A 16,079-nucleotide genomic window follows, 5' to 3' on the forward strand; every position below is an offset into this window, starting at 1 on the left:
CATTCCCAAGGACATAGTTATTATGGTTTTTGACTATGCGGAACAAAATGGATATCTCAAAATTTTGATCCGTTGACTTTGGAGAAAAAATGAGCCTGGGAGGGGGCCTAGGTGCTCTCCAATTTTTTGGTCACTTAAAAAGGGCACTAGAACTTTTCATTTCCGTTAGAATTAGCCCTCTTGCGACATTCTAGGACCACTTGGTCGATACGATGACCCCTGGGAAAAAAACAAATAAACATGCACCTGTGATTTGTCTTCTGGCAAAAAAACACGAAATTCCACATTTTTGTAGATAAGAGCTTGAAACTTCAACAATAGGGTTCTCTGATACGCTGAATCTGATGGTGTGATTTTCGTTAAGATTCTATGATTTTTAGGGGTTGTTTTCCCCTATTTTTTAAAATAAGGCAAATTTTCTCAGGCTCGTAACTTTTGATGGGTACGACTAAACTTGATTAAACTTATATATTTAAAATCAGCATTAAAATGCGATTCTTTTGATATAGCTATTGATATCAAAACCCGATTTTTTAGAGTTTGGTTGCTATTGAGCCGGGTCGCTCCTTACTACAGTTCGTTACCACGAACTGTTTGAAATATGCCCATGGCACTCGTCGCGTACTTCATTTCGCAACCCTAGACTTGTCTAAAGCATTTGACAGTATTTGTCATAATCAAGAATGGACAGCATTATGCCAGAGAGGAGTAAATCCGTTGGTAATTCACGTGCTTCGTTTTTGGTACTCCCATTCTTACCTTTGCCTTAAGTCATTAGATAATTCTTATTTTGGTCATATCCCTGTTCGTTGTGGTGTAAGACAAGGGGGAGTTCTTTCGAAGTATATTTTTGTATTTGTATGCTTGTATTGAAAATGTATTAACAAAAATATCGACTATGTGCCTACTGGGACCATCTGATATCTCATATCTGGCTTATGCGGATGACCTTCTTCTGATTAGTCAAACTGAGTCTGGTCTTGCCCATTCAGTGAAGTCAGTTTACTTCTGCTTTCCGCGATATCGGCCTGTACCTAAATATTGACAAGTGCGAGTTTCTTGTTTTCAACGGTAATAATTGTTCAGAATCACTATACTCCAGTTGTTTTAGTATTCCTCGTGTTAAATCGTTTTGTTGGCTTGGTATAACAGTTTGCGATTCTATGAATGGTCTCTGGTCTCGTGCTGTCAAAGATATTAGTGATAAGCTGAGGCTCGGTTACTCTAAGATTGTAGCAAATCGTGGACACTATAGGAGAAGAGCGCTAACTCGGCTTTACTCAAATTTTTGTGATAATTCTGTGCTCTTTTGTTCTGGTATTAGGCCACTTCTGTTGGTTGGTGATCTAAAACGTATTCGCATAAATTATTACCGGTACTGCAAATTTCTTTTATATCTTCCTTGTTCTTACCAAAATACAAAACTGGTTAAAAAGTATTGTGCGACAGATATTACTGGTGCTTTTGAAAAATTATCTGCAAAGCTAGCTATTGAAGCGCTTTATAGGCTAAGATGTTTTCATCGCCTTATCCATCTTTTTTCTGTATATGATTCAATTTGTTTCTTTTGTATAACTTTTGCTGTTTTTCTTTTGTATTTTACTCCACTTAACCTCTTTTTTGTGAAGTGGGTGATAAATAAATTATTATTATTATTATTATTATAGAAGTAAACCTGTTAAAAAAAGATGATTCTTCATAATTTAAATAATAATTATAGCTAGCACATTCTACATGCAGTCCTACTCTACTTTAGCCCCAACCTTCCTAATATGGAAATCTATAGCTGAAATTACATATTTTCTATTGATTCTGCCAATCTATCCCTCAACCCTAGTACCTGTTAACTGAAGCAACTGTGGCAAAACAAGAACTGGAAAAACAAGTAAAAGGTGGCAGAAAACATTGGAAATATATAATTTGGGCTACAAATTTGCAAATTAGGCATGTTAGGGGTAAATTTTTTGTTGTTCATATTTTGACTTACAAATAAAGTGAATACACCACTTGATGCCTTTTTGTATGTTCTTTACAAATATAATAATTGCTTATATTGCTAGTTCAAGTTTAAGTACTTTTTGACCTTACTTAACCTAACAAATTTTGGCAGTGAAAAGCATAGCCTACATTATTTTGTCAAAAATGACCAAAAACACATACTTTAATTGAAAGTTTGGCATCAAAGAAGAAGAAAAACCGCATAATATTGTATAATTTATTAATCCAACTCAATTGTGGAAAATCAGTGCTCATAGATTATACAACATTTAAAAAATGGATTATTAATGAAACAGTAAGTTTGAGACCAATGTTTTAAGCTTTTTTATACCGACAAACTATTTGGGTATATACTGGTCATTTTCAAGAGCTCAAAAACTTGCAATTGAAGCACTTGTTATGTTTGTAGAGAACATCAAAAAGGCATCAAGGGGTATGTTCATTTTATTTGTAAATCAAAAATATGAACCAAAAAAATTTACCAATTATTAGTATAGCTGCATGATTTTCCTCTGGGTATGTAGGTTAAGTGGAAGGTCACTTATACCTGTTCCTGTCCTTACTTTTTTTGCTTGGTTGAAAAAAATCCGAAGAAAGTTCCCATTGAAAAGGAAAGAGACCAAAAGTGAGATTGAATTTGCCATAGCTTGGAGGTTTGCCCCTTCAGTCTGTTTAAAGAAAACAGATTCATAACTGAAGCTTTGTTCATTTCAATCTTAGGGATGATCTACATTTGTTACACTTCATTAAATGGTTGTAAAGGGATACTTTTATTTATTTGTCTTGTTTGTTTTCTATATGATTTTTTTAATCTTTAAATTCATATACATTTCTTACAAATTAATTAGTCATACCACATTTCCATTTGCAAGTTTTGACCTGCTTTGTAAGCCTGGTCTCAAAATTGCATATAAATTTATTGAAGCTAGGAAACATAGAACTCCTCTCTATTTAAAAGAAAAAGGATTGACATAAGTAGGTATTAATATACTAAAGTCCTAGGGCCATGGCAATTAAAACAAACAATGAAGATTAAATTTAAAATGCTTGACATTACATAAATATAACATTCACAAAGAAAAACCATTCACAAAATTTTACTTTTGTGCTCAGTTGCCAACCTGAGCAATTGCCCTAAATTTTTAAACCTTTCAAAACATTCACCAGCCACCTCAATCTTGACCTACAATCTTGTCTGTACATCAACAATTCATTGAAAAGGAAGGACCACCTTACTGGCATTTCTTACTTTGTACTTATATTTAATGGGTTTAAAAGAAAGCTTCTATGGCTAAGTCAGAAGCCCAGTAAAGGACCAGGTGGTCCTTTAGCCAGGAAGTGCAATAGGAAGCTAGGGGCCAGTCATCCTATGTTTTTGCATGCACTTCCTGCTTATTCACCCTAGATTTCTCTAGGTAGCCTGTTAAGTTTGGACCAATTCTGGCTGAACTTACAGAGTCACATCACTGACCTTTGTCCCAAACCAAATAAACTGCTAATACCAGGAATTAAACCTGTGCCCTTTGGATGAAGGATTCTCAACCTAGAGTGCCAGCCACTTAGGAAGGAACACAAATGTCACCAGAGAACAAAAATTATTTGGAAAAAGAAAATATTGAAAAAAACCTAACTGAAGTCATTGTTGCTCCCATTTATCACTGCTGTCCCACAACAACATGTATTTTATTTAGACAAATAAATTTTAAGACAAGTATCAACAAAACTCCATCAGGGATTATATTTACTTGAGATACAATCAGCAATATGAATGCTTAGTTTGTGATATTCTAGTCTTGAAATAATAAAAAAAGAGAAATTATATGTTCTATTTGTTTTCCACCAGCCCATTTGAGAAAAATCATTTGTGACAACAATATACCCATGGTTGCCTCAGAATCTCTCTAAAATGGTTTAAACAGAAGGAACTTTAAAAACAATTATACTGATCAGCAAGGAGAATATTAACATAACTCTCTAAACTTGGTACTTTTTAAGACAATTTTTAGCAAAGCAAATGCAAAACTTTAATGGTGTCCTATGTCATCTAAAAAAAAACAACATTAAAATGTGTCATATGTATTTTGATATAAGATGCCTCAAAGACTTTTAGTTGAATCTATGAAATGAAGGGCCAGGTATTCCTTTATAATTTAAACACCATGTAAAAAGAAAAACAGTTCAAATTTTGTCACAAAAGAAGATGCTTGATGTAAAAAAATAAATGTATTTTTAACAGAAAGCAACTGACATCAATGAAATCAAATAAAATAAAAATTTATGGAGAATAAATAATATAAGCCATATATTTAACCTATAATGAGGTGGCATAAAAGATTATTTCTAAAATTAGAAAAATACAGTGTTATGGCTTAAAGTTCTGCTCAATCAACAGGAATTGTATTTTCAGAACTAAGGCTAGAGAAAAAGAAACTGATAACCAAAAAATAAGGCACCAAAAAATTTCAAGACCCTCTAGAGGGAAAAGAAGTAGAAGTAGGTACTTCAAAATACATTCCTGGGACATACTTTAGCCTGTAGACATATCCCTGAAAGTTTCATTTTCCTAGCCTAACCTCTTTCAAAGATAGCCAAAAGTAGCTAAAGTAAAATTTTACCCCTACTTTACATTAAAAATCCAGTTTAAATAGCAATCTCAACAAATATAGACTATATATAAGGCTATAGGTATTGGCCTAATCATTCTAAGTTTTTTTCAACTAAAAATCATAGGATGGTTCAATAACTAGGCCTGTTTGATATAGTAATATTTGACTAACACACCAATGTGATGGCTGCCTTCCTAAGAACCAACTTTTTTAATAATCAAAAAACTTTTCTTCTGACTCCTTATGAAACTTAGCCTATGCAAGACGGGCCTAGAACACCAAAAAATCTTTAGATCCTAAGGAATATGCATAGGATTACTAACAGGTCAATAAAACGCTAAGAATATTTCCACTATTTACAGTTTCCTTGTCTTTTCTCTAGACTTAACGATTTCACATGTTTATCCATTTAAAAAAATGTAAAATTGACGTCACTTGTTCTCAATAATCTTGTTTTTTCGGGGTTAGAAAGTGCAAGCCCACGGACAACTAATCATTGATGGTTGAAGGTAGCCTCTGACGTCGTGTGCGTCTCATAAAACGATTGGATTAGTCAGATAAGTAATCGGACAAGTAACAGAACAAGGGGCTATTTCTTTTGTGAAGAAAAAGAATAAATTCCAAAATAATTAACTGCTGAGCCTATTCAAAAGTTTATTTTGATTGTAATAATAGAAAAGTTGACTATGTCCCGCCAGTGCTATTCTCCGAAAGTAAGTCTTCTAAAAAAAGGCACTCTGCTAAAGGTCTTGGTTAAATTCTAGGCTACTTTAGCCACTTTTGTCTATCTTGGAAAGGAGTTAGATTAGGAAAAATGAAACTGTCAGGGATGGGTCTACTGCCTTTAGTTTGTCCTAGGAAGGTATTTTGAAGCAATCTACCTACCACCACTCCCCCTCTAGAGGGTCCTTAAATTTTCCCACATGACATGTCAAACATTTTACCTTAATTTTCAGTTATCAGGTTTTTTCTGGCTTTAGTGTATTTACATATCTTTAAAACCTCATGGTAAAATTCTAGTTAATTGACCTCTTGCTATCTCAGAATGGGTTTAGGTTGGGAAAATTGAACTTTCAGGGAAAGGTCTACAGGCTAAAAGTAGCCTATGTCCTGGGAAGGTATTTTAAAGTACCCACCTCTACTCCTTCTCCCTCCAGATGGCCCTGAAATTTGTCTACATGACAGGTCTATGCCTATTAAAATTTTGACAAACAACATTTTACCTTAATTTTCAGTTACTTGTTGCTTTTTCTCTGCCTTTAGTCCTGAAAATGCAATTTCTGTTATTTGAGTTGAATTTTGGGCCATATCAATTTTCTTTTTTTTCAAAATTTAGGAAATATATTAGCATATCTTTAAAACCTTATAAAATGGAATTGAGCAAAGTTATGAAGCTGAAAACAATTTTGTTGTTCCTCAATTAAGCAGAAGATCTATTTTGCTAGGTTTCACTTTTATAAAAAACATGTTTTTAAAGGTCAAGGCCCTCTAGAGGGAGAAGGGGTGGAGGTAGTTGCTTCAAAATTCATTCACAGGACGCACTTTAGTCTTTAGATTCATCCCTGAAAGTTTCATTTTCCTAACCTAAACCATTTTTGAGATAGCAAGAAGTCAATTAACTAAAATTTTACCAACAATTATTTTCTACTTCATTTAAGCAGAAGATCTATTTTGCAAGATTTCACTTTTATAACACAGATTTTTAAAGGTCATCAAAGGTAAGGACTCTCTAGAGAGAGAGAGGGAGTAGAGGTAGGTAGCCTACTTCAAAATACCTTTCTGGGACATACTTTAGTTTGTACACCCTTCCTTGAAAGTTCCATTTTCCTAACCTAACCTCTTTCAAAGATAGCCAAAAGTAGCTTAAGTAGAATTTTATCTTTTATAGTGCCTTTGTATATAGAAGCTAATTAGAACTGGGGTAGGCTACTTGTCTGTTATATAAAACACACCCAAAAAGTGAAGTTTGGTTAATACTAATTAAAACAAGAGCTCATATGGCACTTATGACAAGGTTGGAAGAGCCAGGAGCTCATATGGTATGAGCTCTAGCAAAATTCTAAGAATCAATAGATTGATTTAAAAGGAAAATCAGAGGCTTAATGCCTTTGGGATTTAAAATAAGACCTCTGAGACACAAAGTCCTTCTAAGTATCAAAATTCATGAAGATCTGATCACCCACTCCCAAGTTAAAAATACCTCATTTTTCTAATTTTTCTCTCCCTTCAGCCTCCCCCCTCCCAGATTGTCAACTTGGGAAAATGACTTTATCAGGTCAATTTGTGCAGGTCCCTGACATCTACAAATTTTCATCATCCTAGCATCTCCAGAAGCACCAAACTTGGCAAAGCACTGGACCCTGCCCCCCTAATTCCCCCAAAGAGAGCAGATCTAGTCTGGTTACATCATTCATGTATCTATGACATTTTCTTATTCTACACACCAAGTTTCATCCCAATCTCTCTAAAGCATTTTCCAAGATTTCCAGTTTCCCTCTCCAACTCCCCCCAATGTCACCAAAACTGGTTGGGATTTAAAATAAGAGCTCTGAGGCATGAGTTCCTTCTAAATATCAAATTTCATTAATATTGGGTCACCCATTCTTAGGTTAAAAGCACCTCAATTTTTCAAATTTTTTTGAATTAACCCCCCTCCCCCCACAACTCCCCCCAAAGAGGGCAGATTTCTATGACTTGTGCTTATTCTTCCCATTAAGTTTCATCCCAATCTCTCCACTCTAAGTGTTTTCCAAGATTTCCTGTTTCCAAGATTTGTTTCCCTCCTCCAACCCTCTATATCCTTAGACCTGATTTGAACTGAAAATGGAGCATCTGAGACTTAAAATCTTTCTATATATCAAGTTTCATTAAGATCTGATTGCCCATTCATAAGATAAAGATGCCTCAATTTTCACATTTTCCTAAATTTCCAGTTTCCCCCTCCAACTCCCTCCAATATCACCAAATCTGGTTGGGATTTAAAATGAGAGATCTGAGGTAGAAGATCCTTCTAAATATCAAATTTCGTTAAGATCAATAAACAATGAACTAAAATGAACTAGGTCAAGAATTGCATTAATAATGAACTTTTCTTTGTCTTTGAGATGATCAGCCAACACTAAAGCTCCCAATCAAATATTTCACAAATGGCCTTCATGATTTTGCTGTATTCTATTTTCATCATATTTTATTATCACCAAACTTCATCTCTCTAAATTAAATTTGTATAATAGACAAGTACCAGACCTGGTTCTCATTTAGTTTGTAATCTCTATTGAATGAAATATGAACTTATTTAGTTTGCAACCAGCACATCTACCCAACAAGTAGAATGAATATGGGTATTTTTAGCTTTTCCTACTGAAATTTCCCTATCCTACTGAATACATATACATTCTGTCTTCTTTCTTTTGAGTTTTTGTTAAATTTGTCCCAAGATGACAGCAATTTGTAATTTGGCCCATTCTTATCAGGATTTTTGTTTTAGGTTTCTACTGGTTAATTTTGCTTCTACCAATATCTAAGTTTTCAAAACTGCAAAATGAGTTCTTATCAAAGGCTCTATGATGCATTCCTTATATGTAGTCTGGATGCTTCTGTTGGTCTTGAAGAGAACCACCTAATGAGTAAGTATCATATATTTTTTTTTGCAGTGCCACCAGCTCCCTGGAGGCACCTGGGAGCTAGTTTTTTGTCTTAAAATCCAATGATTAGGAGTTGGATCTTCTTAGATTGCGGTTGGTGGATCATTTGTGGAGTGTTTTTTGAAAATGAATCTGATGTATATTTTCTTTTTAATCCTTTTTATGACTCTCTGAACAAAATTATATTTGATATATGTGATGCATCCCAGTTACATCCAGGATCAAAGAGTAAAACCCCTTAGAATTCTTGGATGACTCCTGGACTCCTTAGCTAGAGGAAGAAAAATAATCTTTGGAAGGTTGACAGGTCCTCTAAGCCATCTTCCCACATTTCTTTACTTCAACTTTTTAAAAGTTCTAGAAGAGTTTACAATTCCCTTTGCTGGAGGGCCAATCCATTGTTTTACTACAGTAAATTCTCTGCATGTGGTAGAGACACTAGGAGAACATGGGAAGTAAATAATCCTGTTATTGACCTTTTGTCTCTTCAAGTGTTCTTATTTATTGTAAAATTGTAAAGGGTGAGTCTTACTTTGCCAATATTGGGAAAACTACAACCTCTTCTGTAATCCTTCTTCTTCTCTAAAAAATGTTAGTTCTTATCTTGGACCACCTTGTCTTAAATCAATGGCTTTTGAGCCTATCTCTGATGTTGAAATAGCCAGAATTGCCAATGGTTTGAAGGTTACTTCATTTTCTGGCCCAGACCATATTTCTACTAAGGTTGTCAAGTTCATTCTTCCTGTCATTGTTTCTGCTCTTACAAGACATGTCAATATTTCTCTTGAAAATAGTGTCTCTCCAAGTGCTTTAAAACATGCTCATGTTATTGTTCATTTTAAAGGTGCTTCACAGAATGATCCTGTAAGTTATCTTCCTATGTCTCTCCTATCAGTGTTCTTTAAAAATATTTTGAAAAACATATGCTTTCTTGACCTCTTGATTTTCTTAATTCTAAATATTTTTTTTCATGGTTTTCACTTTGGTTTTAGGCCAAAGCACTCAACAGAGCATGCATGTGCAACTCTCTTGAATTGTTTATATACATCTCTTGACTAGCCTGATACCTGCTGCTCTTTTTCTCAATATACAAAAAGCATTTGACTCAATAACACACAAGATTCTTCTCTGGAAACTATTCCTTATTGGATTACAAGGGAGTACTTATTCTTTGTTTCTACCGCATTTATCTTGTTGAGTTATCTTGGTTGATCTGCTCTATTCTAACCTGTCTGAAAAATTTCATATTTTATCGTCTGAAGTTTACAAAGTTCATATCTTTCTCACAAAAAAATATAGCAGAAGGCCTGTAATTAGGTATTGCCTAAATTGTGTTGATTTCTGACATTGTTGATTACAATTCTTGGCTAATTTTAAACCCTGTTAAAATTGGTTTTGCTAAGAGATTTTCAATCTGCTTGACTGGAGGAGTTAAAGTGGAATCATAGGACTCTTGTCCTCCCATACTTCTCCTCATCTCAACGTATACAGACATATTCTACATTTTTTTTTTTTAGAGAGATGAATCATTATCCCTCTCAGGAGATTTTAGGAAATGGTTCCAAATGAGGGAATGTTAAGGCTGAAAAGTCACTTTTCCCAAACGGATTTGAGCCTGCTGATTATAAATCTGAGGTTGTTTTACAATGTAAGTGTTGAAAAGCAAAAGAGGTCAAACACGTGATTCACAAATGGTGGACAAAAAAAACTGTCGATTTGATTACAGAAAGAAAAAAAATTAAAAGTGATACTATAAACAGTTTTTAAGGATCTACCCAACTGCAAAGTTTAATTTGTATAGCCCTGGACCACTCCCTGCAGAGCTATTGACATTATCTATGAAATATAATGCCAGTTTTCAAAAAAGGACAGAAAGATAAACCACAGAATTACAGACCCATCAGCCTGACTTCTGTCCCATCAAAAGTCATGGAAGGCGTCTTAAATGATGCAATCGTTGCACATCTGGAAACTAACAGCCTGTTATACGATGGACAACATGGTTTCAGGAAGGGTCGCTCTGTGGAGACGAACCTAATTCAATCATATGACATAATCACCAAGATGATTGAGGAAGGCCTTCCAGTTGACGTACTCTTGCTGGACCAAGCCAAAGCTTTCGAGAAGGTAGTACACTCGTACCTGGAAAGGAAACTAGAGTTCTCTCAACTCCACCAAGATGTAAGGGAATGGATTATCCAGTTTCTCAAGGATAGAATACAGAGGGTGATGATGTATGATGAGGAGGGGAATCAAATCATGTCAAACCCAACTCCAGTGCTCAGCGGAGTTCCGCAAGGAACTAAACTGGGACCTACCCTCTTCAACATGTTCATCAATGACTCAGCCCAGTCAGTGCAAAATGACCTTAAACTGTTTGCAGACGACTCGAAATTGTTTGGCCCAGTCGCAAACAACCAACAGTGCGCAGCTCTGCAGGCAGATCTGCACACCCTCAACAACTGGTCCTCTTCCTGGTCCCTCGAGTTTAATGCTGAAAAGTGCAAAGTCCTACATCTTGGCCCTAAGAACCCAGGAATGACATATACAATGACAGATCGTACTGGGAAGCTCATAACTTTGGAAACTGTCACCGAAGAAAGAGACCTTGGGGTCATTGTTGATGACAAAATGAAATTCCATAGTCACAGCAGATACCTAGCTGCAAAAGGCAACAGGTCCCTTGGTCTCATCAGACGTAATATCACCAGTAGATCTCCCAGGACAATCAGGAAGCTATATACAGGACTGGTCAGACCGCAACTTGAGTACGGAGTCTCTCTTGCCGTTCCCCACTATGTCGTGGACAAGAAGATCCTTGAGAGCGTTCAGCGGAGGGCTACAAAACTACCAACCAAATGTAAGAACCTCTCGTACCCTGAACGCCTCAAGAAACTCAAGCTCCCAACCCTGACGTACAGGAGGAAACGCGGAGATGCAATCCTGACCCACAAGCTGCTGGAGAATGGTGTCACACCAGGGCTTTTTAATAAGTCGCTCTCTAGCCACACCCGGGGCCACACCAAGAAGCTCCAGCAACAAAGAAGCTCACGGAGAGAACGTTCCAACTTCTTCTCAACTCGTGCTGTTCCACTGTGGAATTCCCTTAGTGAAGAAACAGTTCAGTCCAAAACTGTTGACAACTTCAAAAAAGCAATTGACCGAGACTGGGCAGCGATGGAGTGGAAACTACACTGGGAGGCCAGTGGATCTACTCAACGGAACTAGACAACGCACTTCCACCTCCATCACTCAACCGGCGAATCTACAGGATGTTCACCCAACCTTATTCGCCGGCCAGTGCGATTTAAGGTAATTTAAGGTAATATATACTAACTATGTTCTGATTCAGTACCTTGCTTAAAATCAGAATTAAGCATGTTATTTCAATCTTGATTATTGGTGGGTCCACATTTGGGCCTTTGGACTATACCCTCCAATAGTCTCTCCCTACTCTCAATTTTGTTATATGTGTATATTGTACCTCATTCAGTCTGTGATGTTTCTGGGATTGTTTTGTAAAGTGTCTAAAATTATTAAATGTTAAACTTTAAAAATTATGGAGACGGCAGTTTGACTGTAGAAAACTTAAACAGTCCAAGTTTACATTTCACAGGCGAGGTTTGTTTTTGGCAAAAATTGGTATTCCAGGTTTTTGGTTTGCGTTGATTACAATTCTGAGGCAAATTTTGCAATATAGAAGTCTAAAATCGCAATACACCAAGCATATACATCCCAACTAGTGTTTCATTTTTGCCAAAGTTGCTATCTATGGGTTTCCAAGATTGTGCTAATCCTGAAGCTAATATAGCTAAGTATATGCACTGAATCAGAGCATAGTTAGTGCATACTTCATAGATTACGTCGATAGCTCTGTAGGGAATCATCCAGGGCTATGCGAATTAAACTTTGCAGATGGGTAGATCCTTAAAAACAGTCTAGGGTATAATTTTTTTTTTATTTCTTTCCGCACTTAAAACTTATCACTTTTTTTTCAATGGCAAACGAAAAACATGCAACAGGCCTTGCTTTGTCTTACCCAATAGACGTGGTTGCAAGTGTTGTTCTGTAACTTGGATCCATGGTTCACAGTTGCAGCAACAACTCACGGTGACATGGCAGACAGTCTTGTAACTAGTTGAAAACATTGAGAGGCTTCTGGTTTCATTGAATGGCCGAGGAACAGTAGTGCCTGATACCTAGTATTTTCTTTAATTTCATTGATGTTGAGAGACAAGCTCAGTGAAATAAATTGTTGAAATGGTCTATCCAAAGTATGTCATGATAATATAGGAAGGAAATGGAAAATAAACAGGATCACCTTATGGTCATGCTGAACAAGACTACAAATTATGCTGATTTGGGGATGAGAAAACTCCACTCTCTTTTGTATTACCTTGATATAATTTAAATACTTATGTTTAAAAATGTAATTTCTCTGGGTTGAATTCGCGTACAAAAGCTGTAGAAAATAACGTTTCTTTTTTTGAAAAATGATATTTTTAACCTGCTGTCAGAGAAAGAGAGAGGGAGAGAGAGAGAGAGAGAGAGAGAGAGAGAGAGAGAGAGAGAGAGAGAGAGAGAGAGAGAGAGGTTTAATAATATTAAATAGAAGACAATACAAAGCACAATTCAAAATCGAATTACAATACACATAATTCCCCTCGAAAGGCTCCATGGCCTAGAAGTGAAGTATTCCAAAGAAAAGACCCTATGTATGTCTGTTGGGCTTTAGGCTGTAGAATATCAGCCTAACAAAAATAATGTGGCTGTATGGGATGCAGTCTGGGAGGATGAAGATCAAGCTAAACGTATGTTTACTGAAATATGTACGATGGACTAAATTTACCAGTGATACCTCATTTTCCAGTTGCTGCAATATAAAAGACGAGAAATATTTTAAGGTTAATGTGAAAAACCGTGGGAACAAGATTGAAATACTAAAAATAGAAAGAAGCTTAAAGGAAAGAAGATAGCAAACCAGGAAAATATTTATGCGAGTTATGATGCCCCATTTTCTGTGAGAGAGTCAAGAAAAGGTTATATCTAGGTGTTACTGTTTATGAGTGTCTTAGTTTTGAAAATCATATATATTTTATTAGAAGTAAAATTACAAGAATTGTCGGATTGATGTGTAATTTAGAGAATATTTTCACGAATTATGTGATGAGATTAATTTATTTCTCTTCAGTCCACCCGTATTTGGTATATTGTGTAAGTATATGGTCTAGTACGTTTTCAGTCTACTTGAAGCAATTATGCGCGATGCAGAACATGGCACTCCGATAGTAAGGGAGATAGTAAAGGAGCATCAGTTTGATCTTAGTATGTAAAGTTAAATATTATCCCCCTGTAAGGTATAGGAATTTTTTTCATGCATAATTCATGTATAAGTATTATTCCAAATTAGTTCCTAAGTGTTTCATAAATTTATTTACTCCTGGTGATGAAATACACAATTATCGTTCATGATATGCTACTAAAGTGAGGACATCTCAAGTTGTTGGAACTATATCTTTATTTTCAATACGTCATATTGGGCCAAATGTTTGGAATAATTTGCCCGAATTTTTGAAAAAATCGGCAAATGTTCGCTATTTCCTTAAAAATCTTAAAACAGTTTGCCTGCAGTTGTATGATTGTTGAAGAATTTTAAACTGAATTCCATTCACTCTCAAGCACCCACAAAAAAAACACCATTTTAATGCAAATAAATTGTTAATTTTTTTGTTGGATGGTAACAGGTTTTTTTGAATGTGTTGTTCGGTGTAATGAGTTGGTGTGGAAAGGTTGTTGCGACTAGAGTAGGGCAGATGCAGATTTTCCCTTCTTTCTTTTTTTTTCTTTCTTTTCTCTTCTTCTCTTTTTTTAAATTTCATTGTTATGTTAAAGGGGTTAGTCCAACCAAGTGAAAGCTTACGGAGGGTTAATTGTTCAGTTGTATTGCTTTTTTAAGTGTTTTCTTTTTTTTCTTCAATAAACACTACTACTAAATTGAAATTGAAATGTGATATATTTCAGGGGACTACAATTCAAAATGTACTCCATTGCATCAATATTACAAGTCAAATGTGCTGGCATGCTTCCCGGGAAACTCTGTGACATCTTTGAACAAAGAAGCTGTCAACATGGTAAGCAATGGAGCTAAACTGTAAATATATTTCTTTAGTTCTGTATTAGTTGATATAATGAAAAGAGAAATCACCAATGCAACAGCACAAAGGCATTTAAAAAAAAATAGAAGACAGAAGGAGAAAAGGAAGACTGTTTTCCTACATTAGCGATTAATATAGATCAGCACTTGAATGAGGCCTTAAACCTACCAATCCATACAATCACATAGGTCAAACAGAATAGCCATACACAATCAACCATAAAGAATAATCCATGGACAGGCAGTCGTGTTGTCAGTAAGTATAAGTCGTCATTTACCAAAAAAAACAACAACAAATAATTCAGAGGCAACAACCCAACACATGGGCTCATCAGGAGAATAGACACTTCCCTATAGGGTTTCGGCACTTGATATATTGTTTTTGCTTATTTTGCTTTGTTTGAAATCTGATTTACACATTTTATTTTCTTTGGAAATGACATTTTGCATTTTGTTGCTTGTGAAAAGCGGATAAAGACATAGCCCAGTTACTGCGGTTAATGATGAATAGCCTTTTCTTCAAGCTGTTAATATTCGAGGATTCATCAAAAATTTTGTAATCTGCCATAAGCTTATATTAATTTTTTCCTCTGTAGAAAGTATCTAGCCCAGTACCAGCTGGTACTTTTGTTGCGTATTTAGAGGGCTCAGGTTCGATCTTTGCGTGCATTATGCAGTAAGTAAAGTTGGCTACTGTTCCTTTATCCCCCCACCTTTTTACACCATAGTTTAACTAATGCTTAACTGGCAGAATCATAAAGGCAAAAGATATAGCCAGTTCATGAAGAACTGCCTTTCAAATTCCACCTTGAAGGGATTGCGGAAAAACGTTACCTTTATATATATATATATATATATATATATATATATATATATATATATATATATATATATATATATATATATATATATATATATATATATATATATACTTATCTGGTAGAAATGACAACCTTTAAATTTTTACTTGACTCCAACCTTTAAAATAATCTTTGGTCGTGATGGACAGAGAGGATGAGTGATGGTTTGAGAAGAGGGGTCCTACTTTCCTTCCAATATTTTTGGCTCTTTAGAAGGGCTGTAAAACTTGTGATATCCGTTATGAGACTGCTCTTTTATTTCTACAACATTCGGCTTGATGGGATCGCCCCCGACGAAAAAAAAAACATGTGTCCATGACACAAAGCATACGGGCTTTAGTATTTTTGTAGTTAGGGGCTTGACAATTCTCTTAAGGAGATATTGAACATCCAAAACAAGATGGTGTAATTTTTGACAAGACCCCCTTATTTTTCGGGTGATTATGTATTGATAACTTTCGATGAATCCCTTTTGATGTCGTCAACATTTCATTCATGGAATCGGCATATGGAGATTTGACCCATACATTTTTTCCAAGCGTTTATGTTTTAGAATTTCAGTTGTTATTGGCATGCGTTGCTCTTTACTGATAGTTCTTTAAAGTTACTGCAAAGTGTTTTATATGTACTTGAGTTTTTATATAATATATTATAACAAGACTATTGGTATAAAATAAGTCTTTAGGAATGTAAGCATAAGGAATGAGCCTACTTTGTGAAAAAAAAGAAAATGAAAAAAAAAATACATTACAGTTGTATATAGTGGGGGGGGGCAGGTGGAAAATCATTCCTTAGAAAAGATTTAGGGATCCGTTTA

General features: G+C 35.3%; 1 protein-coding gene across 2 annotated transcripts in view; it reads left to right on the forward strand.

Moving 5' to 3' along the window:
* The first annotated feature begins 5,195 nt into the window (after positions 1-5,195).
* The window catches only part of LOC136041789 (DENN domain-containing protein 5B-like), a 153,813-nt gene continuing 142,929 nt past the window's right edge, over positions 5,196-16,079 (forward strand). The window contains exons 1-3 of one of the 2 annotated variants that reach the window (XM_065726543.1): positions 5,196-5,317; positions 8,092-8,230; positions 14,270-14,379. In XM_065726543.1, the coding sequence (XP_065582615.1) occupies positions 8,146-8,230; positions 14,270-14,379 (195 nt within the window). In that variant the 5' untranslated portion in view covers positions 5,196-5,317; positions 8,092-8,145. The remainder of the gene's footprint in view (positions 5,318-8,091; positions 8,231-14,269; positions 14,380-16,079) is intronic. The other variant, XM_065726544.1, reaches the window with a different exon arrangement.

Source organism: Artemia franciscana, unplaced genomic scaffold (genome assembly GCF_032884065.1).
Source record: "Artemia franciscana unplaced genomic scaffold, ASM3288406v1 PGA_scaffold_38, whole genome shotgun sequence".
Lineage (NCBI taxonomy): Eukaryota > Metazoa > Arthropoda > Branchiopoda > Anostraca > Artemiidae > Artemia > Artemia franciscana.